Below are 23,238 nucleotides of genomic sequence, written 5' to 3' on the forward strand. Positions count from 1 at the left end.
GTTGGCATTCATTAAGAATTACACTCGAAACGCAAGATGTCTTGTTAAAATAATTGAGATAAAAAAATGAAATTAATAAATCTGACTTGATTTCATTAGCATTGTTGTATTTGGATATGCAAATTAATAGAGGGTTTTGTACTCTTCAAGTGTATTACGCAATACCTCGTGAGAAAGACTTCCACAATGAGAAATGAAAGTAATGATTTTTGCACATGGACTAAAATCACAATCCTAATATATATTTTCGCACTTACTAAATATATTTAACCCCAATAATTTTATAAATCATTCGACTTAATCCGACTAATAATTCAAATAATTATATTTAACCCATAGATAAATTAAAAAAATATACAAAATAAGCACACTGGTTAAGATTAATTAATTTTAAATTCAGATTCTTGTCTATTTGACTTTGATTTGAATTTGAATATTTTTATTTAAATTTTAGTTTATATAATATTAAAATATACTATTCATGAGAAAATTTATTTACTTTTTTTTTTATAAAAAATTGTATATTAACAAATAATGTTGATATTGAGTTAAAGTTAAAAACGAAATAAATTTGTTCATTTATAATTCTCACAAACTTCTATATCTAATTGCAAAATTTGTGCATATTTTTTTTAGTAAATTTATGTTTGAGTTTGTTATTAAAATAATAATTGATAAAAAAAATTTTGAAAAAAAATTTATTACGAAAATATCAAATCCAATTAGTAAAATTTAAAAAGATTTGAGTAAAAAAACTCACGGTAGCTTTCCTTTTACCTAAGTTTGAAAAAAATTGATTTTGAATTTGATATTAAATAATTTTCGATGAAATTAATTATTAAGAGAAAAAAAAATATTTATTTAAAAAAATAAAAAATCTAAACTATGAAATATGAAATAATTTGACAAAAGAAGACATACTCTAAAAAGCACACAGTTTATATGATAATAATAGTAGTAATTAATTTATTTTCTATCAATATACTTCGAAATTCATATCAATAGATCCGGAAACGTTTGGGAGCTCCTGGGAGTCCAACACCAAATAGATCCGAACCATCCAAACTGTGGGGATTCCAAATTGACGGTTTGGATCCATTTAAAGGAAGGCGGCGACGGATCTTAAAGAAATTGCTGCTGTTCTCCTGGAAAACAAAAAAGCACTCCCTGACAGCAAACAGTCGTCATTAGTTCATTACAGCTCGGCGAGATTTATGGCGTTCCAACGCCGACAACCTCACTTCACTAACTTCAAAATAAACAATTCAAACAAAGCACTCATCAATCCTCATAATAACGCGGAAACGCGTGAATTAGCGCCGATTCTGAAAGTTATAGCGAAGGGCAGACAGCCATGTCCTGCCATAGCTTTATCCTTTTCCCAAACCCTATCACCGCCGCTGTCTGTCCCTCTTTTCCCATGCCCATTTAAGAAATACACATATATTAGGATCTAGGAGGATTTGATTTCATTGACGTTGTCTGATTTCTTGCTTCCTCAGACTTCAGATCTATCGACATTGTCGAGATTTGTCGGCGAAATGAGGCGTTTGGTTGTGCTGTTTTTGGTTGAAATTTTAGCCCTAAATTCGATTGTCGAAGCAGAGGATGCTTACAAGTATTACACATGGACTGTCACTTACGGAACTGCTGCGCCGCTCGACGCTCCTCAACAGGTATTTGAATTTAATAATGTCTGATTCTTTGCTACTGTCTGTAAGAATGAGTTCTTCAATGGAAGATGACGATGCTATGTGGTTGGATCTGCAGGTTATTCTCATCAACGGTCAGTTTCCGGGGCCTACGCTCGATACTGTGACGAATGATAACATCGTCCTCAACCTAATCAACAAGCTCGACCAGCCCTTCCTTCTTACATGGTGAGCTAGCTCAGTACGACGTCGTATTTGCCGTAGTAGATCTAGGTTATTACATTTACAGTTGTGATTAATGTAGTTTGTGGTGATATTATTAGGAATGGGATTAAGCAGAGGAAGAACTCCTGGCAGGATGGGGTTTATGGAACTAACTGTCCGATCCCTCCGAATTCCAACTACACTTATAAATTCCAAACCAAGGATCAAATCGGTAGCTACACCTACTTCCCGTCGACTCTGATGCACAGAGCCGCCGGAGGATTCGGCGTTTTGAATATCTACGCCAGATCGGTGATTCCGGTGCCGTACGCCAAGCCCGACGGGGATTTTAGCCTCCTCGTCGGCGATTGGTACAAAACCGGCCACAAGGTTAATAATCAAAACAGCTTTGTCTGAATTAAAAAACCTTCGCTGTTGTAAGATTATCAGACGTTTGATTGTCTCTGGATTTGTTGTCCGCTTCAGGAATTGGCGCAAACACTCGACGCCGGTAAGCCATTGCCGTTCCCCGACGGCATCCTCATCAATGGCCGCCGGCGATCTTCATTCAGCGGCAACCAAGGCAAAACTTACATGTTCAGAGTATCCAACGTCGGACTGTCGACCTCGTTCAACTTCAGAATCCAGGGGCACAAGCTGAAGCTCGTCGAGGTCGAAGGGTCGAATGTTCTTCAAAACGTGTACGATTCTCTAGACGTTCACGTCGGCCAATCGGTGACATTGCTCGTCGTCCTCGATCAGCCTCCGAAAGATTACTACATAGTTGCCTCCACAAGGTTCACCGAGACTGTCCTAACGGCCACTGCAGTTCTGCACTACGCCAATTCGCAGTCCCCTGTTTCCGGGCCTGTCCCGGCAGGCCCGACCGCCACTGATGTGCCGTGGTCCGTCGATCAGGCCAGGTCCTACCGGTGGAATTTGACCTCGAATGCCGCCAGGCCGAACCCTCAGGGCTCGTTTCATTACGGGAAGATCACGCCGTCGAGAACGATTCTGATCGCCAATTCGGCTCCTGTAATAAGTGGGAAGCAACGATACGCCGTCAACGGGGTTTCTTACATCAATCCCGACACCCCTTTGAAGCTCGCCGATCATTTCAACATCCCCGGCGTTTTCAGCATTAACTCCATTCAGAGCAGCCCGTCTTCCGGCGCCAAGATTGCCACAGCTGTAATGGGAGCTTCCCTGCATGAATTTATCGAAATCGTATTTATAAACGACGAGGAAACCATCCAAACATGGCATCTTGATGGCTACGATTTCTGGGTCGTCGGGTAGTCACTTCGACAGATTATTTATAAGTTGACATTTTGAGAAATCTTTCCATCTTTGTAACTAACTCGAATTGTTTTTGAACAGATTCGGTGCAGGACAGTGGTCGAAAGATAGCCGGAAAACATACAACCTCGAAGACGCCTTAACGAGGCATACAACTCAGGTATATAAGGCTTTGATACGCCGACTGTTACTGTACTGAATTATAAAATTTAATACAAGAGTGAACAGGACATCGTATATATTAATATAATACAAATACAATATATGAATATATTTTACATACGTTGACTACGACAAATCAGCTCTGAACTGATTTGCACCGGTCAACGCATTAACCATCTCCGCTCAATGGGGAAGAATACGGTGTTGATTTGGAAAAATCAGTACCATAAAAATGTAAAAATAACAAAGTCTTTATTAATAATGGCATGTGTTGTTTGTTTATAATTACACGTGTATTGTACAAGTGTACGTCATGTACTGAAATGAACTGTTGCATGTGTTGTATGAGATTATATCATTTCTTGTTAATTAATGTGCTGTGTTTTATATTATATAAATATAAATGATGTGCTGTCACTAGCATTACCGTGTATTTTTTGCTAATTACCCGTGTGCTATTTATAATCAGCTATTGATGTAATAACTATCCGGAAACTGCTGTAATAACATCGGTCGGATCACATTTCAGGTGTACCCGAAATCATGGACAGCGATCTTGGTGTCCCTCGACAATCAGGGCATGTGGAATGTCCGGTCGGCGATGTGGGGGAGACAATACCTCGGGCAGCAGTTTTACCTTCGAGTGTACAATCCGACGCCGAGCCTCGCCAACGAATACGACATCCCGTCGAACGCTCTGCTCTGCGGTAAGGCCGCCGGGAGAAGACACATTTAATTCAGGTCCTTAATTGGATGGAAGAAAAGTAGTTTTGAGGATTTTAAGATTAGTAGTATTAATTATTTATATCTGGTTTGAATCGAAGTCATGAGAGGTTGGCTTTTGAGTTCATATTGGAGGATGAAGAGAGTCTTGTGATCTCCATGTTCTTGTGGTTTCATCAATACACTACACACGAACTATAAGAGATATACATTATACATATACATATGTCGATTAGTTTCCGAGTATTATTGCCATAATTTATATCTGTCTAGTTTTGTTTTTTACGAAAAAAAAATATACATGTAAGAAAGTTTTTATACATAAAAAGGATTACTAACTATAATTTAAATTTTTATTTTCGTCCTAAAAATAAATATAACCTTTTTACTTGAAGAGATATACTTCCTCCGTCCACCTTAAAGTTTTACATTTATTTTTTGATTCTTGTTCTTTGAATATTAATTATTATATAAAAATATAATATAAATTAAGTAACAAGACAAAAATACTTCTATTAATGTTTTATAATACAAATATAATGATTCAAAAGGTAAATGTAAACTTTCACAGCGGACAGAAAGAATATATTTTAGTCTTTCAAACTTTTTGTTTCATTTTCCTTTTTAAATTTAGGAATTTCAAAATTTTAAGACTTGTGTTTTTTTAAAAAAATATATTTACACATAGTTTTTGTCACATTATATTTTAAAAATAACATATACAAACATTAAAAGGTTAAAAAAAATATGTGTGTTCACCTAATACCATTATCTACATTATTTTTTTTATTGTAATTAAAAATAATATAATACGTATACATGCCACATGCTGCTTAAAAATAAAAAAGGTCAAATATCAATTTGAAAATTATTATTTATTACTATTATTATTATATTAGTAATATTATTGTTATTAAAATATTTAATTGGCGGCTTACTAAGGCCTTGGGCCGGTTGAATAAAGTGAAAAAGAATATATTTTAGGTTAGCGTGAATTTTGAAGATAAATTGAAATTAGTACAATTGTAAAAGATAAACCGTAACTTGAAAATTAACAAAATAAAGAAGAATTATAGAAAAAATATATATATATATAAATATAAAGAAGAATTATAGAAAAAAATAAAGGAATATGTATTTAATTTGATTTAACATTTTTTAATATATATATATATATTTTTAATAAATAGTAGTAGTAAAATCTGGACCAAATCCCCAATCAAACACATCATTAATTGAAGTTATGGCTGTGACTGAAATTTAAATTTAATTGTTAAGTACGGTATAATTCATAAATTAATTTATTAAAAATAATTCTTAAATATATATATATATATATATATATATAAATGTATTTACGAAGAGAAATTACAATAGAAGTCCTGCCTACGTTTCCACCAATTTGGCGTCTCTACAAAGCCACTATGTAAAAGTAAAATACAATATTCAAATAAATAAAATAAAATACAATATTCAATCAACGGTTCGAACTTAGTGCTATCATTATGACATTGGATCACAACTAAAATCACAAATATCGAAACAAGAAACCACATTAAATAAAAGATTCGTGGCGCGTTATTTTATTTTATTTTTTATTTTATATCTATTGACATATGTATATAGTTAAAATAGTTGTCATTCTCATTATATATATATATATAACATATTCAATTACTAATTAAGTAAAACATTAAGCACTAGTTATATTATATTAAAATTTGATTATTTTTTAACTTCAAATAAAAGTTTCAAACCTATATCAAAGACAACCTGTAGTTTACAATCAATTCAGTCAAATAAACAACTCAAAAAATATATTATATCACTCCACTGCTAATTTATTCATTTATTTGCAACAGAAATGAAAGAAAAATCACAAAAATATTTTTAGTGTCTTAATAATTCAAATTTTTTTATGATTTTTAGTATTAAAAATATTAATTTTGTATATATTTATATATAATTTGTCCTTCAAAACTATCTAAATTCATTATTATTTATTTAAATTTATTAGTTAAATATTAAATAAATTATAACATTTTGCCTCATTAGAATTTAAATATTAGTTCGTCACTAATAACAAATCCAAATGAATAGATTAGTGGTGGACGAATATAATAAATATTTTTTACAAGGAGATTGCACTGAATCCCATAAAGACGCAGAATCAACCTTACACCGCATGTGATGCTACACACGGGTCACGTGCCAATTCTTGTTATTGCAACATTAAAATAACACCCTTTTCCATGGATTGGAACAAGAACTGTATATAACATGACAGCTATTACTTATTTATATATATATATATTTGAATTACGTAATAATCCGCAGCTGCTATCCAAAAAAATTGAAACAAAATAATTTAGTAAAATTGATAGCCTCTTCAACACCTCACCTACACCAAGCAGGGTCGCTGTTGTTCCACTCTTTTAACCTCTAAAATGAAGTCATTATGTTGCAATTTATATTGAATTTGGCCTCAATTAGATTTGAGGGCTTTCATATATATAGTCCAGTGTATATATAATAATGTATTTTAAAATAATTTAACAATTTTTTTTCCGTTGATTGCACCGTACGTAGCATGAATCTTTTTATTAGTATAAAAATAATATATAATGATGGGGGTGGCTATAATATTTATTGAAAAAATTAAGCACAATGCAGATATCACATACTAAAGGTACAATGAATAAACAATATATTACAAACAACACATATTCTACCATCTCCGTATAAAAAAAAAAAAAAAAAAAAATTCTTATTGAGAGGACACAATATTTAAGAAATAATAATACTCCTATTAAATTAAAAATTATAGAATGCAAATGACCAAATTATCCTTGCTTTATAAATGATTTTAAAAAAAGATTAAAATGACAATTGTAGTCACATTTATGTAAATATTGTAGAAAATTAAAGATAATTTTGTTCTATAATGGAGATTACATAGTTTTGAAACGGAAGAATCCGATAAATATAGTTTTAATTGGGTTGGACACGAGATTTAAGGAACATTGATACTTCATCCGTCCCAAAACTATAGTGTGAGTTGTGTTTGATACAGATAAAAAAAATACGGGTAAAAGACCTTTTTGCCCTTGTGAGTGTATTAGTGTAAAAAGTAGTGATAATTGTGTAATAATAATGAAAAAAGTAAAGGTAATTTTATAGTGATATGATTATTTATGAAAATGAGGCTACTGTTTTGGGACGGACAAAAATAGTAAACAAGAATATAGTTAGTAAAAAGTATGGATAAAAGATTTTTTTACCTTTGTGAGTGTATTAGTGTAAAAAATAGTGCCAATTATGTAATAAAAATGAAAAAATATGGGTAATTTTATAGTGATATGATTATTTATAAAAATAAAACTATTATTTTAGAATGAAAAAAATAAGTAAACAAGATTATTATATTGGACTGGACGAGTATCACATAATTTTGTTGTTTTTACTATAAATTATGTGAAAATTAATTATAAATTGTACGATATTTGACTATGATATGTATTGTTCATTTTATATATGTTAACATAATATATAGTTGATTTTAACTCAATCTATAGAGAAAGACATTACAATTATGTGCTATAATTTAACATAATATATACCAAGTTAAAAAGCATATTGTGTTGATCCCATGTTATTTGTATGTCCACTCAACACAATATATAACTGATCTGATGCAACAATGATAATTGATAATGATAATATATTATATTATATTTAAATCTACAACAAAAGTTACATAATTATATAATAAATTTACATTAATGCATGTAACATTCACTACATTTGAATCCAACACATAAGCTAAGATGTCTGGGTAGACAATATAATTTAGGATAAGTATAATTAGTAGATAATTATAAATTAAAGTTAAGATAATTAATTAATTTAATTAAAATTAAAAAAATTTAAAAATTTAAAATGAGATTAAAGTGTATAATATTTTAAAAAAGGAAAATGATATGGGATGTGAGACGGGCAGAAACCGCAATGTGAATATAGTAGGTGGGATGAAAGGAGTATTACATAGGCTAATCGGGTCTTGATTAATCCTCAATTAGAATTCATAGCAAATTGTCGTTCCTGTAATGAAATGAAAGATACAATTCATTCTTAGTTGCACCATTTATTTTGTTAGAAGACTATATAATTACTAATAAATTTATTGTTTATTAATATAAATTTTTAACATTACATAATAATCATTAAAAAAAACATCTAAGTCAAAAGCACTGCACCTAATTATAAGCAAGCAAGAAGTACGCCGCAAATTAATTAATTAATTAAATGAGCTCGATCGTTCCATCCAGATTTCTTTTCGAAATCAGATATTGAACTCTTTATTGTTATTATTATTATTATATATAAACTCTCAACTACTGACAGCTTATTTATTAATTATTATGTAACAATTAATTGATTTTCTTGTAGACTGACTGACTGAGACAGGCAATGTCCCTGCAGATTCTGGTCGGAATCTTCTTCGGCGGTCTTGTTCTGCTATGGCCGGCGACCGTCGCCGGGGAAGACCGGTATGTGTACCTGAATTGGACCGTTGAGTATGGTGTCGTCTCACCGCTCAACGTCAAACAAAGGGTAAGTTGCAACTGCTCCAAGTCCGATGGCTAATGTTTCTGTTTTTTTTTTTTTTTTTTTTTTTTTTTTTTTTTGTTTTTTTTCTGGATAAATATATTTTTAGGTATATTAATTATGGGACAAATTTTACTTTTTATTTTTATTTTATTTTTGTCATTTTAGGAAAATATATATTCTCTCTCCTCTGCTGTGTTTTGTTCATTTGAGCTTAACACAAAATTTTAAAAATAAGTATTTTATTGAATAAATAAAAAAATAATAATTAAAAATGTTTTTAAAAATTTAATTAGTAAATAAAAGAATAAAGAGAGAATATAGTAAAATTACTAACATTTATTTATTAATAAAAAGGTAATAATGAAGTAAATTTAACGAATGTAAAGTTTATATATTAAATTTAGGATTTGTTTGTTTTGTATTATGGTTCAAATAATATTTTTTTATATATATACCAATGATAGGGAAGAGATCACTAGATTGAAGTAGAATTGAATCGTACATGAGAGTAACAAATATAGAGAATTGTGTGCATAATATAAAAATAATGATGATAAAATATTAACTTTGGAGAAAATATATTGCATAATTTTTTTTTAAAAAAATAAAAACACATTCTTATTTTTCAAATTAACATATTTTAAAAATATTAAAAAATAACAAAATACCACTGGAGCAACAAACTATTGCAAATATTCATTTTGTATTGTATGAAAATTTCATTTAATAAAAAATGATTGAAGATTTTCTTTCTCTTTCACACTTTAAGTTTCTAGTATTTATTTTGTTATTCTAGTTAGATACATATGTATATGACCGCGGTTATCAAGCTGCTAATAGTAAGTCATATTTTCTTCATGTCCTATTTTTTTTTTTTTTTAGGAACGTTGAATAATTATTGTCTTTTTTTATCTTTATACATAAAATTTACTCTTTTGTCTTTACTTTATATTTTTATTTTTTTTCTATACACAAAATAAAAAACAAATTTACCATTTTATAAAAAAACTAATGACCTAAAAATACGTGTAAATATCAATTAGAACATTAGTAAATGGACGGAGGGAGTATATAATATATTTTTATATAATATGCTATAAAACTATATCATATATTATTAAAATATATATATATATATTGCCTGTTGGGCTTAGTTTGCAGGGTATTAAATATGGTCAGAAATTTACTCAATAGTAATGACTGCGAGTCCCACATCATAAATAAAAAAAAATATATTATAGTCTCATAAGGAATGACCGATTGTTATTATGTATTATTAGATATAGGCTCTTTGTTTTTTAATACACGGAGTTTAATTAATACAATACTAACTGGATTTAATCAATACTTTAACAAAAGTTATATAAATATCTATACATATTTAAGAAAGAGTGAGTAAAGACCAAATGGAAGGCGTAGAACCCCACCTTATGGCAACATTGGCAAGTTAGGTCTGCTTTGACCAACCTAATATGAACAAGTAATGTAACAATTTTTAATATCAAATATTTAGCTTTTATATATTTATTTTAAAAATATATACTAACCTCCAAATCAATATTTGGTGCAAAAAATTTCCATCCATAACAGATCCAGCGGAACTACAAATTAATAAATACAGAATTATTTATACTCAACTTATACTTAAAAGAACCAAAATAACACACAAGACTAAGAATATGTTTTTCTTTTTTTTTTTAAAAAAAAATGTTAATTTGTCTGTTTTTACATTTTCAGGGAATTCTCATCAACGGCCAGTTTCCAGGCCCGACAGTTAACGTAACAACTAACGACAATGTAATAGTGAACTTGGAGAACAAATTGGACGAGCCTTTGCTCCTCACTTGGTAACTTTCGATATTCAACTTTCTTCATTACATCATATATATATATATATATATAGAAGATGAGAGATCGCGGACGTGATTCCGCCGGCGTTCAGGAACGGCGTCAAGCAGCGGAAGTCGTCGTGGCAAGACGGCGTCCTCGGAACGAACTGTCCGATCCCGCCAGGCTCGAATTGGACATACCGAATGCAAATGAAGGATCAAATCGGGACTCACACTTACTTCCCGTCCACGGCGATGCATCGAGTCGCCGGAGGCTATGGCGGATTCAACATTCTCGCCAGGTCCGTTATCCCCGTCCCGTATCCGAAGCCTTTCGGCGAATTCACCGTCCTCGTCAGCGATTGGTGGAACGAGGATCACAAGGTTGTCGTAATTTATCTGCTCAGTAGTAGTTAGTCAGACAACCGATTGTAATATCCAGACAACATTTTGTATGTGCAATAGGTGGTGCAACGAATCTTGGACTCGGGCCGGCCTCTACCGATGCCCAACGGGTTACTGATTAACGGGAAGGCGAATGCTACTTTCTTCGACGCCGTTCCGGGTACTTTAACGGGTTGAGATTACGATTCTCGTTTTCGATCTTTTATAAGCTGATCCAATTTTCGAAAATGTCGATTCAGGGAAGAGGTATCTGTTCCGAGTGTCGAACATTGGCATCACGGCGTCAATCAATTTCCGGATACAGAACCACACGTTGGTTCTTGTGGAGTGCGAAGGATCGCACCCTCTCCAACGAGCCTACGACTCGTTCGACCTCCATGTCGGGCAATCGAGCTCTTTTCTAGTCACCGTAGGCAAAGCTGGGGCATATTTTGTCGTTGCCTCCACCCGATTCACCAAGCCTACACTTACCGTCACCGGAATTCTCCACAGTCGGGGCTCCGGAGCCACCGGTGCCACCGTGTCCGAAACCGCCGCCGCCACCGCCCCCGGACCACTACCGGCCGGACAAACTTATCAAATCCATTGGTCGATGAAGCAAGCAAGATCCATCAGGTGAATCAAATAGTATTTTTAATGGGACGTTGGATTTGAAATTTTGATATTCTTATTTGCATATAATTCAAATACAAATATAACTAAAACTTCAATTTTCAATACTATATTCGTAAATATTCGACTCAATAAAATCATATTCTAACTCAAGTCGAATCAATAACATGAAAACTATCTTGAAATATGAAATTGAATACTGCATTATTCGATTTGTTTCCTTTACAAACAACCTAGTCATAACTCAAACTTCATTTCAGACAACAAACCAACATCATTACATACTTTCAGGTTGAACTTAACGGCGAATGCCGCGCGGCCGAACCCCCAGGGAACGTTCCACTATGGCATGATTCCGGTTGTAAGAACAATAGTTCTGCAAAACAAGGCAGCCGCCATTAACGGCAAGCTTAGATATGCCGTGAATGGCGTCTCTTACATCAATCCAGACACCCCATTGAAGCTGGCAGATTACTACAACATCGCCGGTGTCTTCATATTAAACTCGATCCCCGACAATCCGCCGCCGGCCGGCACCCCTGCCGTGCTTAACACGTCAGTTTTAGGCACTACATTGCATGATTTCGTCGAGATCGTCTTCCAGAACAACGAATCCACCGTTCAATCTTGGCATATGGACGGCCACAGTTTCTGGGCCGTCGGGTAAGCTATCTCCCGGAACCACAAATAATTAATCATAGTCATTCCCGAACGTAATTTACGACGTATTTTCTTGTCTGAACCGCAGGTTTGGGTGCGGCAAGTGGAACTCTACTCTCAGGGAAGAATACTACAATTACCACGACGCCGTAGTCCGGCATACTATACAGGTCCTAATTATATATATTCTCAGTTCAATATTATCAAATCAAATATTTATTTTTTAGTTTAATTATTTTATTATTCTCGAAGTAATAATACTGTATTCTGCAGGTGTATCCTCATTCGTGGAGTGCAATAATGGTGTCATTGGACAACAAGGGGATGTGGAATTTGAGGTCTGGTGTTTGGGGAAGAAGATATTTGGGACAGGAATTGTATGTGAGAGTGTGGGACGATCAACAGAGTGTGACCACAGAGTATGATATTCCAGACAATGCTTTCTTCTGTGGAAAGGCCAAACATTGATCATTTCAATTTATGAATAAAGGTATTGTTCCAATTTATGAATAAAAATTCAAGTTTAAACTTGGTTGTAACAAAATATTATACAATATTTATTTTTTATTATTTTGAAATAATTTCAAAAGTCTAAAAGTTGTATTTTTAAAGTATGATTTTGATATGTAACAACTCATCGAACTCTCTCCAAAACCATTTAACTTTTAAAGTTTTAAAAATCTTTGATAATAATAAAATATATTAATATTTAATTTATTTTTTAAAAATTGTTATTGATAAACAATTCTAAAAATTTATACATGAACACAACTATAAAAATATCTATGATTTATGAAAAAATTACAGCTGCTATTTCATCTATTACACAAAGATTAAAAAACATTTCAAAAATATATTTTAAACAAAACTTCAAGATTATGGAACACAACGGATGAGTTTTAGATGAATATATTTTTAATATTAAATATTTTTATGATATTTATAAAATATTATACGATAAAAATAATAAATTGGATTAACAAAGTGACCGTATACCAAACATCCTATTGAGTGATAGGCCAACAAATCGGTATAATTAATTAATTAGTTATTAATATTTATTACACACTAACTAATACAATCTGTGTACAAAGCTAAAATAAACGTGTTATCTAAATGACCGGCCCCTAATCGTGTCTATTGATGTAATAAGACGAAAGTTCCAGAACTTCCAGGCTATTTGTTTGTTAATATTTGGATTTTGCTAGATTTTTAAAAATTTAATATTTAGATTTTGCTTTTATTTTTTATTTTATTTTTTATGAAATATTTCATAAATCAATATTTTTATATCAAATTTAAATCAATTTTCTACAAATACACTTAAAATAATGTATTACAAAAAAGGGAAAAAGAAAGTTGTATAAAAACAGAGGTGATAAGGCGATACACGGAATATTACCATTTACCACAGTACAGTGAACCCACATTTATTAATTCCGCCGGCGCCGGCGAAGTTACAGCGGCGTGGGGACTGCCCGGAGGGGCTGCGCCTTCTGTATCGTAATCCCAAACTTCTCTTCCATGTCCAGCTCCTTCGGCTCAATCCCGCCGGCGAGCTTCCAGTCGAAGGAATTGAGTAGCGAGCCGAGCATGACCGGCACCATCCTCACCGCCAGGGGCAGCCCGGGGCAGATCCGGCGGCCGGCGCCGAACGGAATGAGCTCGAAGTCGCGGCCGCGCATGTCGATCTCCGATTGGAGGAAGCGCTCCGGCTTGAATTCCAGGGGGCTTTCCCAGGCGTCGGGGTCCCTTCCGATGGCCCAGGCGTTGACGAAGACCTGCGAGTTCTTCGGCACAGTGTAGCCGGCGACGGCGACATCGTGCTCCACCCGGCGAGGGATGAGGAACGGCACAGGCGGGTGTAGCCGCAGCGTCTCCTTCACCATACACCGGAGATACGGCAGCCGGGAGACGTCCGCCTCGCCGATCATCTTCCCTTTTCCGATCACCTCCTCCAGCTCCGCCTTCGCCCGCCGCATCGTCGCCGGATCCCTCAGCGCCTCCGCCATCGCCCACTCCACCGTGTTCGACGTCGTGTCTGTACCCGCCACGAACAAATCCTGCAAATTAAGCCGATTAATTCATACTACTGTTAATTATCAAATATAATATCAAAATATATATTTTACTTTTTAAAAATATTTTCACTCACGCTATTTTTTCACAATATTTTTAACTACGATTCTCAAAAAATAAAAATATAAATAAAAAATATAATATTTAATACAAAAATCAAATTATCATTATAAGAAAAATAAAAAAATTAAATATTTAATATAAAATAATATTCATTTATTTATTTATTTTTATTAAGTTTAAAGTATATTAGTATTATATTGATATATAGTTAAAAAAAATGATTAAAATTTTATTACTATTATGTGATATAAAAATAATAATATTGGTATGATATATTTTTTTTAAGTTATAAACATATTTGTAATATTAGGTATATAGAACAATTATTTAAAAAAATAATAAATATTTTATTATGGAACAAATAAAAAAAATAATTTATTATGAAACCAAAAAAAATATATTTTATAATTTCGACATAATCATCTGTATCACACATATTAAAAAACATATATATATTTTATATCAAAATATTATTAGTACTTTTTTTAATTTTAAATTTTTTAGAAAAATCATAAAATAAAAAACTCTAATTTAGCATAATTTAATGCTGTTGTTACCAGGCACATCCGTTCAATGTGGGTCCGGTCAATTTCGTCGGAGTTTTCTCCGAGGAGGACGTCGATGACGTCACCGGCGGCGCCGTTCTCAGACTTCCGGCTCTCAATCCTTTCATTAATCAGACCATCGAAAAGCTCAATCACCTTCCCGAAATGGATCGTCATACGACGTCGTATTCCTTGGGGATCGATTTTTTGAAGCACAGGGAAGAAATCGACCAGATTGGGCTTCCCGGCGTCAAGCATAATATTCCAGACAAGTTCCTTAAACTCCTTAGCAGAATCCGAGAACGGATCCGTCAAATCTTTCGAAAAAATCGTGTTCGACAGCAAATTCAGGGACGTACGGAAGGCTGCCCTCCCGACATCCACCGGCTCCCCCGTCTGGCTATTTTTCCGGCAGTAGGCAATTAGCTCCTGAACTTTCCGGCGCCGGAGATGCTGGTTGGCGTCAAGGCGGCTGCCGGCAAAGATGTTCGAGTTCATCACTTTCCGGAGGCTGCGCCACCGCGACGCCACCGGAAGCCACACGACGGAGTACCGGAACTGGTCGTGGGCGTGGATGGCGTCCGGCACCGTCCGGCTGGAAAACGCCATGTCCTGTTTCTGCAAGACCTCTTTCGCCATCGCCGACGAGGAAACGACGACGGTGTTGATGAACCCTAGCCGGAGACACATCAGCGGGCCGTGGCGGCGGGCGAGTCCGGCGAGGGATTTGTGGGGCTGGTCGCCGAGGAGGTGGAGGCTGCCGACGAGCGGCAGCGGCGTCGGTCCCGGCGGCAGGTTTTTGGACCTGGCGGAGGCGACTTGGAGGGCCTGGACTACGGTGAGGATGAAGAGTAACAGGAGGAAGACGACGAGGAAATCCATGGCTGTCGGGATTGAAGAATCGGTTCCTCGTCGCTGTGTTAATTATAGTTGTCGTTTCCACTGCTCGTGCTCCTCGAGATGTATTTATAATTCGGGAAAGTCAAATGTGAGCCTTTTTTTTTTAATTGTTTTTATTTCATGTGGACAGGACAGAATTAACGAGATCTGCATTTACAAATTTAATAATGGAAACAGAATCAAATAGCTGGTCGTATTTTCTGTTTAGTTAATTAGGGGTTGTTTGATTTTGATTTAGTTGAAATCGAAATTATTACCGATCTCGGACAGTCAAAATTATGTTGCTTTACATCGTGTGCTGTTAAGCAATTTATAGTATTATTATAAACAACGTAATATAATACAAATACACCACATATTGAACAAAAAATATTATGGTTTTAACAACACACAATATACTACAGACAATATATTGTACATATTAATATAATATAAATACAGTACATGAACTAACAACACATTTTATAGTCTTATACAATACACATCAATTGATTTTAAAATATAATATACTTGTATACAACATATCTGTTATAACTAAAAAACAATACATATTTTTATTATACACAGTATGTGTTGTGTATAATACTAATGTACGTTGTTTGTATATATAAGACATGAATTGATGTGAAAAATCAACACCGTATTTATTTTCACATCAGCACCGTAACCGTCCTCTATTTTTAAATAATTATATCCACTACAGTTTTATTATTTATTTTAATAAATAATAATTAATCGACATGTACTTTTTTTCCTTATCCTATTAAAATTTCTTTAATCAAAGGCTTTTTCGCCTTCTATAGTTGAAATTTATTTAGGTACAAGCTCGGAAAAGTCATTTTTCTTCAGCCCCAAATGTAATAAAATCAATCCTGAAACATCTGCAAACCACATTTGAAACAAATAAGTATATGGTCAATAATCATAAAATATAAAGAATTACTTGCGAGCCAAGGGTTGATCAGCAGAATTGCTGACATAAAATTGACTATGTGCTAAACAACACTTTTGACCGTTCCAATTTTTATTTTTCTAAAAAAATATTTTAATTCAAAATTTTATTATTCAAAATTAAAATATTAATTATAAAACTAACGTACAAACAAACTCTGAGGATAAAAAAACCTCATATTTAAAGAAGGCATTGAACAATACAACAAAAATGTACGCAAAATGTTCATCCAAAAAAGGCTCTCATAAGCATGTTTGCAACCTCTACTTCTCTACAAAAGAAGAACACATAAAGATAAGTCGGATTTTAACCCAAATTTCAACCCAATTTTTGGCAAAAACCCAATTTATTAAAATTAAATAATTTTATAAATATATTAATGAATAATCAATGTATGTAATAAAATGTACACACCATGCATATCCTAAATAAATAAGTATAAATATGGTAGTAGCTCTATCCAAATCGTTTGTATTGAAATTCAACATCATAAATTCTAAGACTAATTTTTTTGTTTTCAATAGAAAGATAAGTTTAAATTCTTGATTATGCATAAAAGAATTATTCTAATTCTATTTAATATTAATATAAATTATTTTTTCAAAAAATTGCACAAAATATAATTATATAAGTATGAAATAAAATTTCATTGAACTATAATAAATTTTTAAAAAACTCAAAATATCGAATTTGGTCTAATACTATTTACATTAGATTGTGCTCAAACATATGTTCTTACTTCTAATTTGAAATCGGGCAAACCTATCCGCGCATATTCAAAATCAAATCAGGTTAGGCTGACACCAAAAAATTTTACATATAATTTTACTATTTTGATGTTTTAAATAAAAATAAAAATAATATAATCAAACACACGTTGTTTTTATTATGTTATATTAAAATTAAATTTTATATTCAAAATATTATATCAATATATATTCATATCAGATAAAATAACGCTTCAATTCAAATTTTCACTATTCAAAATCAAAATCTTATAAATAAATACATGTTAATTTCAATTTCTCTCTATAATTTATTATAAAAATGTATTATTTATTCTAAAAATATATATCACATTATATGCCTAAAGAAAAAAGATGGTGAATTATTTTATATTTATATTTTTAATTTAACTTTTTTGAGTGAAAATTTATTGATTACTTATTTATTTATTTTCCATAAAAAATGAAATGGAAAGACCCAAAATGCTATGGCAGTTAGTGGAACCTCGTTCTCCTCGTTTTACGAGCATATTCTTTATATTTAAATTCATATAACTACTATAAATTTGGCACTAATTTCCTACCCCCCAAAAAAAAACATTAAAAATAACATAAAATAATTAGACAAATTAAAATGGTCGGCACGGCGGCGCAGCATTTCGTGGCGGTGCACGGCGTCGGGCACGGCGCGTGGGTGTACTACAAGGTGAAGCCCCGCATGGAGGCCGCCGGTGTGAGGTTTACTCCGGTGAGCCTTGCCGCTGCCGGGAACAATGGGAAGAAGCTGGAAGAGGTGCGGTCGCTGCACGACTACACGACGCCGCTGCTGGAGGTTTTGGCTGCCGTCCCCGCCGGCGAGAAGGTCGTGCTTGTGGGACACAGCGGCGGCGGATACCCCGCCGCCTACGCCATGGAGAAGTTCCCGGAGAAGATCTCCGTCGCCGTCTTCGTCAATGCTCTCATGCCTGACACCAAAAACCGGCCATCCTACGTCATTGATGAGGTCATTAATGCTTAAAAAGGAAATGTAAAAAATAATTTGATTTTGTAGTTACGGGTTTAATAATTTAATTTTATAAATAGATAAGTTATTCACTATGGATACAACTTAAACAAAAGAGAAAGTTCACATTGCATGCATATATATATATATTTATATTTTCATATATTCTACAAAAATTAATTTTGGTACTAATATATAATTATTTTTAATAAAATAAAAAAATATATTTTAAAAAAAATATTTTGAATTAAGAAGTATTCTTGGACAGTACCTGGCGAGGACTCCGCCGGAGGCTTGGATGGACACACAATTCCCGACCTACGGGGATCCGCCAATCACAGCATTGGTGGTGGGCCCCAAGTTCATATCCGACTCCCTCTACAATTTGTCTCCAGTTGAGGTATGCTAATGTAGCTCTCCGCTTTCGAATTTATTACAGTAACCGCACCAACTGTAGAGATGGCTACTGTCGGGATGGGATGCATGTAGGACCAGGCGCTGGGGCACCTGTCGGTGAGGCCAGGCTCGCTGTTCATGGAAGACCTGGCCACTATGGACAAGTTTTCCGACGACAAATTTGGGTCGGTGCGGCGGGCGTACATTGTCGCGGCGGACGACAAAACTATTCCGGCGGAGTTCCAGCGGTGGCTGATCGAGAACAATCCGGTGGCGGAGGTGAAGGAGATCAAAGGCGCCGATCATATGCCGATGTTCACACAGCCTGACGCCCTCTGCAAGTGTCTGCTTGAGATCGCCCAGAAGCACGCCGCCTGACCGTCCGACGGCCTGCCGGCGGACGGCCGGGATTGCTTTTATTTTTCTCGATGCTTCAATTTCTATGTCAGCACTGAGACAATAATGATATCACGGTTTTATTCATTAAATTTAAAAAGGAACTCTAATTCCAATTAAGAATTACAATGATGAAATCTGCTGCAAATCTAAATAAGCCATTTATATAATAAAAGTTTATACTTCTATTTTAAAAAGTCTATTAAAGTATTTATAATTTTCTTTTTTTGATACTCAAATATCCTTTTTCTTTATCTATACCCATACAATTTATAAAATCCTAGCAAACAAAAAATAAGTACAAAATAATTTAAAAAACTACCAAAATTATTCAGTATTGTAAGAGAATTGGAGCATAAGAATGAGCAGTTCTTACTCCTCAGTATCCAGTCCCATTGCTGCATCCAAGCAAAATATTGGACATGGCGCCGCAAGGATGTTGCCGAGGCCAAGCTCGATGTTCCTACACGATCTGCAAAGCAACGATGCGTTCTAAGAAGAAACAGTTGGAGAAGAACAAGTGAAGGAAGCACAAACACTGATCAAACGATGATAAGCTGTCGACGCCTTGAGATCGTAAACAAATGTGCCTACTTCTTGATTTTGAAACAATAGGGCAGCAACATTGCAGAAATTTTACGGATTTCCGCAGAGCTCCTGGAACTTCGACAAACTGCAATTCCCAATTCCCAAATATGTCAGCGCTGGAAACCGATAGTATAAAACTCTTTGAGGTAATGAGAGAAAGCAAATGTACCGTCGCAGAAGCACTTGTGGATTATACAGAAACAGATTCTTTTGGTGAAGATTGCTGATAGACGCTCGCAGCGAAAGTAAACAATCTCTAGCAGCAGCGTGTGGTTCGTTTCTGCTGGCTGTCTGACTTTCATGAAATCGAGCTCGTTTAGTATCTTTGCATTCTGCAATAGCTTTGTGGTCCTTTGGACTTGATTGACCTGAACTCTCTTCCAGCTCTGGAAATTCCGTGAACACGGTCCATGAATCGCAGACGATCCGCAGTGACCTGGAAGATCCTAGTAAAGTCAGCAACAGTACGACTTAAGTCTGTTAAAAAACTTCGATAAATTTTGGTTGCATACCTCAATAGATATTCGGCGCATCTTGATCCAGTGTCTTTTGAAATGAGATAGTCTAGAAGAACTTGATGATCATAATGTATCTGCTAAGAAGTAGGGCTTAGATCGTTCGGTACTTTGTTATTTATGTGGCAAGGAGCATGAAAAATGTGATAGAGCACAAGAATAACCGACAATAGAAATCGATTTTCTATGAAGACAGTACCTTAGCGAGAAATAAATGGAACAGATGGATAGGATGAAACAAGTCGGAAACAGGATCTGCCGGAGTTTTTACCCCAGCAAGCTGCTCGTCTTCAACAGCCCTGTAAAAACCATGAATTTTTCATCTGTAGCATTCCAATAAAAACTTCGAAGATGTGGAACTTGCATCACTTACGGACGCTTATGAGAAAAGGGTGCGCGAAGCAGTTCCAAGAGCATTTCAAACAGAATATCATCCTGCAAATAAGGCAACGATGAATGAGCAAAAATCCCAACGGCATTAGAAAGGACGTGGAAATCGTGAGTATACAAGTGTATCAACGCACCTCATCCATAAATAGCTCGAAGAAGGATAAACTAAACCTCATGCATCGATCAAAATATGATTCATTGATCGCAGTCATATCCGCAGGTAAGTGGGCTTGAATCCATTTATGGATCTCTGTTAGATCTACACATTCTGAACTCGAATTTGTGTCCTTCATCAAATTCAGGGAACACTTCAAGAAAAGGAACACAGCAAGTCTTTGCAAATGGCGAGAGGACATGCTTCGCTTTCCAAGATCACTACAACTCGTGCAGAATGGCGAGCCTTCCAGAGAACCATCCGGATCAGATTTATTCCCACACAATGGTTGTAACAATAGATCTTCACAGTACTTATGAAGTAGATGTATCCATGTCGTGAGCGTAGCTTGCTCAATGTCAGCACTAGAACTAAGCTTGATCATTATCATCTGGTTTTTCAACGTTGACTCAATTAGGCATTGTGAGAGATAGTTCATCAAGTGAAATATAAGCACAACAATATGAAAGCAAGATGCGAAATCTCAATATTCATTATATGTTTCAATATCATCGGTGTTGTGAATATAATGAGGATCAAGCAACAGCATCGAACAGAGCAGTTTCCTGCAAAAAATTCACAACTTAAAGAGGCAATATGCATGCGGATTTATAATTAACTTCAGAGACTACCATTGCTCAGAGAAACAGATTTATACGAAGGTTGAAGTATAACATCGAAGCACAAACAGAGGCAGTATGAATGCGGATTGAATAATTAACTTCAGAGACTACCATTGCTCAGATAAACAGATTTTTACAAAGGTTGAAGTATAACATCGAAGCACAAACAGAGGCAGTAACCAAGCAAAGCAAACACGATCCATTTTTATAACTAAAATCAACATCTAACATCACAATTATGCAGAACATTAGATGCAGCTATTTACCAGCACTTTATGCCTGAAATAATGAAATATGCGGGCAGGATGAGGACTTTGAAACTCTGCATGGCTCCATGCTAGAAGCTTAGGGACTAGGTCAGTGATTTTGCAAATGACTGGCGTAAAACCAAATTTGTCTTCCACAGATTTAAATTCTAAAGCAACCAAGGAACACAGGAACTGAATGAAATTTCCAAAGAGCACTGTTGTCTCTCTGGGTTGGGTAATCTCCATTTGCGCTGCAACATCTGCTTTAGATCCTCTATGAGCTTCCATATTATGACCAACATAGATCTCAAGAAACATATCCCAGGGTGAATTTAACATTAGAGAGCTGACAGAATTGAGATATGCAGTCAAAGGTTTTTCATCATAATCTCTCTTCAGATTTTTCAGTATGTTTCGGAGACTTTGCAAAACAGTAGCCACCACAAACGAATCTGCATTTTTCAGTTTCAGCTTCAACTGAGATGTTGGGGCGAATTGCTCAAATTCTAGAAAACTGGTTTCTGCCGGACAAGGACTTGAAGCAGAAGGAAGACAATTACGGATAGCCAATTCCAAACAAAGGCACATCAAATGCACGAAATCATCCCAACCACTGTCCTGCAATCGAAACATATACAAGGAATCGCAAAGCTGAATTGAGAAATGCAACAATTTCCAGGGATCATAAGGCAATGTAGAACATACTGTCGCAAGAACTAACTCAGAAATGGCCGCGAGCGTGTTCCCTGCTAGTTGCCGAACAAACTGGCTGTCGATAGACAGCACAAACATCTGCAAACATATCGATAAAGTATTAATGCTTGAGACACAAATACAAGCTCATAACTCCAAATCAATTTGAAATTTGCTAGGAAATATTGATTAGCAGAACAATCCAATTTGGTATTAAGATCAAACCTATGGCACAGAACTTCAAGCTAGTGAAATTAGCCTGCAAATAAACTTTGGAGCAGTGAAACAATGAGTTGGCAGAGGAGAAGAACGCCTCACCAAGTCACCAATGACTGTAGCCAAGCAATGACGATTGTCCAAATATGAAGCTGTTGCACCAGAACAATCACCAGCACCAAGAGATTCGGAATCGCATTCATCCACCCACTGCTTAACTTGTCTAAAAACCTTACGTAGTTATTCAAGCTTCAGAATTTCACTTAAAATTGACTGTAAGGGAAAATCTACAGCAGCAATATATTAACCTTAGATAGAGGTATCAGAACGGCATCTTTATCTTCGTCAGTGTGAGAATCGGCCACAGAATTCTGCAAAATGCCCAAAACATAAGAAAATCGGTAATAGAGATTAACTGCGCAGAAGGATGGGAAAGTGTGGGTGAAATGACTACACGAAAAGAACGAATGGATTCGCCGAGGAGGTTGCAGAGACGCGTGAGCTGTGGCTTAGGGCACATTCTCCGGCGGCCAATTTTCTCAGTTTCTTCTTAAATGGATGAAAGAATGATTTTCTCTATATATTATAAATAAAT

General features: G+C 34.6%; 5 protein-coding genes across 11 annotated transcripts; 3 read left to right on the forward strand and 2 right to left on the reverse strand.

The window, feature by feature from the left end:
* Nucleotides 1–1,250: 1,250 nt before the first annotated feature.
* LOC127258466 (L-ascorbate oxidase homolog) lies at nucleotides 1,251–4,275 on the forward strand. Its single transcript, XM_051285313.1, has 6 exons — nucleotides 1,251–1,676; nucleotides 1,771–1,880; nucleotides 1,976–2,246; nucleotides 2,343–3,151; nucleotides 3,237–3,315; nucleotides 3,847–4,275. Exons 1-6 carry the CDS (start codon nucleotides 1,542–1,544, stop codon nucleotides 4,051–4,053), a joined length of 1,611 nt encoding a protein of 536 aa, XP_051141270.1. The 5' UTR covers nucleotides 1,251–1,541; the 3' UTR covers nucleotides 4,054–4,275.
* A 4,199-nt stretch (nucleotides 4,276–8,474) lies between these two features.
* Nucleotides 8,475–12,728, forward strand: LOC127258290 (L-ascorbate oxidase homolog). The gene is made up of 8 exons (XM_051285085.1): nucleotides 8,475–8,654; nucleotides 10,389–10,498; nucleotides 10,594–10,864; nucleotides 10,946–11,045; nucleotides 11,125–11,500; nucleotides 11,789–12,160; nucleotides 12,246–12,327; nucleotides 12,431–12,728. The coding sequence occupies exons 1-8, from the start codon at nucleotides 8,511–8,513 to the stop codon at nucleotides 12,623–12,625; spliced, it is 1,650 nt and encodes a 549-aa protein (XP_051141042.1). The 5' UTR covers nucleotides 8,475–8,510; the 3' UTR covers nucleotides 12,626–12,728.
* A 698-nt stretch (nucleotides 12,729–13,426) lies between these two features.
* On the reverse strand, nucleotides 13,427–15,773 carry LOC127257840 (geraniol 8-hydroxylase-like). The gene is made up of 2 exons (XM_051284331.1): nucleotides 14,857–15,773; nucleotides 13,427–14,220 (listed from the first exon to the last, which is right to left on the reverse strand). The coding sequence occupies exons 1-2, from the start codon at nucleotides 15,724–15,726 to the stop codon at nucleotides 13,615–13,617; spliced, it is 1,476 nt and encodes a 491-aa protein (XP_051140288.1). The 5' UTR covers nucleotides 15,727–15,773; the 3' UTR covers nucleotides 13,427–13,614.
* A 2,282-nt stretch (nucleotides 15,774–18,055) lies between these two features.
* On the forward strand, nucleotides 18,056–19,415 carry LOC127257942 (salicylic acid-binding protein 2-like). The gene is made up of 3 exons (XM_051284533.1): nucleotides 18,056–18,424; nucleotides 18,693–18,824; nucleotides 18,914–19,415. Exons 1-3 carry the CDS (start codon nucleotides 18,056–18,058, stop codon nucleotides 19,196–19,198), a joined length of 786 nt encoding a protein of 261 aa, XP_051140490.1. The 3' UTR covers nucleotides 19,199–19,415.
* LOC127257940 (uncharacterized) lies at nucleotides 19,124–23,227 on the reverse strand. Of its 7 annotated transcripts, XM_051284525.1 has the most exons (13): nucleotides 23,098–23,227; nucleotides 22,952–23,014; nucleotides 22,746–22,874; nucleotides 22,440–22,526; nucleotides 21,753–22,352; nucleotides 20,844–21,254; nucleotides 20,693–20,754; nucleotides 20,519–20,618; nucleotides 20,317–20,396; nucleotides 19,974–20,240; nucleotides 19,811–19,889; nucleotides 19,593–19,688; nucleotides 19,124–19,271 (listed from the first exon to the last, which is right to left on the reverse strand). In XM_051284525.1, exons 1-11 carry the CDS (start codon nucleotides 23,161–23,163, stop codon nucleotides 19,853–19,855), a joined length of 1,902 nt encoding a protein of 633 aa, XP_051140482.1. In that variant the 5' UTR covers nucleotides 23,164–23,227; the 3' UTR covers nucleotides 19,124–19,271; nucleotides 19,593–19,688; nucleotides 19,811–19,852. The 7 variants fall into 7 exon arrangements, with proteins under 7 accessions (XP_051140482.1, XP_051140483.1, XP_051140481.1 ...); XM_051284526.1 differs by having other exon boundaries at nucleotides 19,593–19,889; nucleotides 21,753–22,347; nucleotides 22,456–22,526; XM_051284524.1 differs by having other exon boundaries at nucleotides 19,593–19,889.
* Nucleotides 23,228–23,238: the final 11 nt, after the last annotated feature.

The sequence above is a fragment of the Andrographis paniculata genome, unplaced genomic scaffold (genome assembly GCF_009805555.1).
Source record: "Andrographis paniculata isolate CXL003 unplaced genomic scaffold, ASM980555v1 Contig59END, whole genome shotgun sequence".
In the NCBI taxonomy this organism is placed as follows: Eukaryota; Viridiplantae; Streptophyta; class Magnoliopsida; order Lamiales; family Acanthaceae; genus Andrographis; species Andrographis paniculata.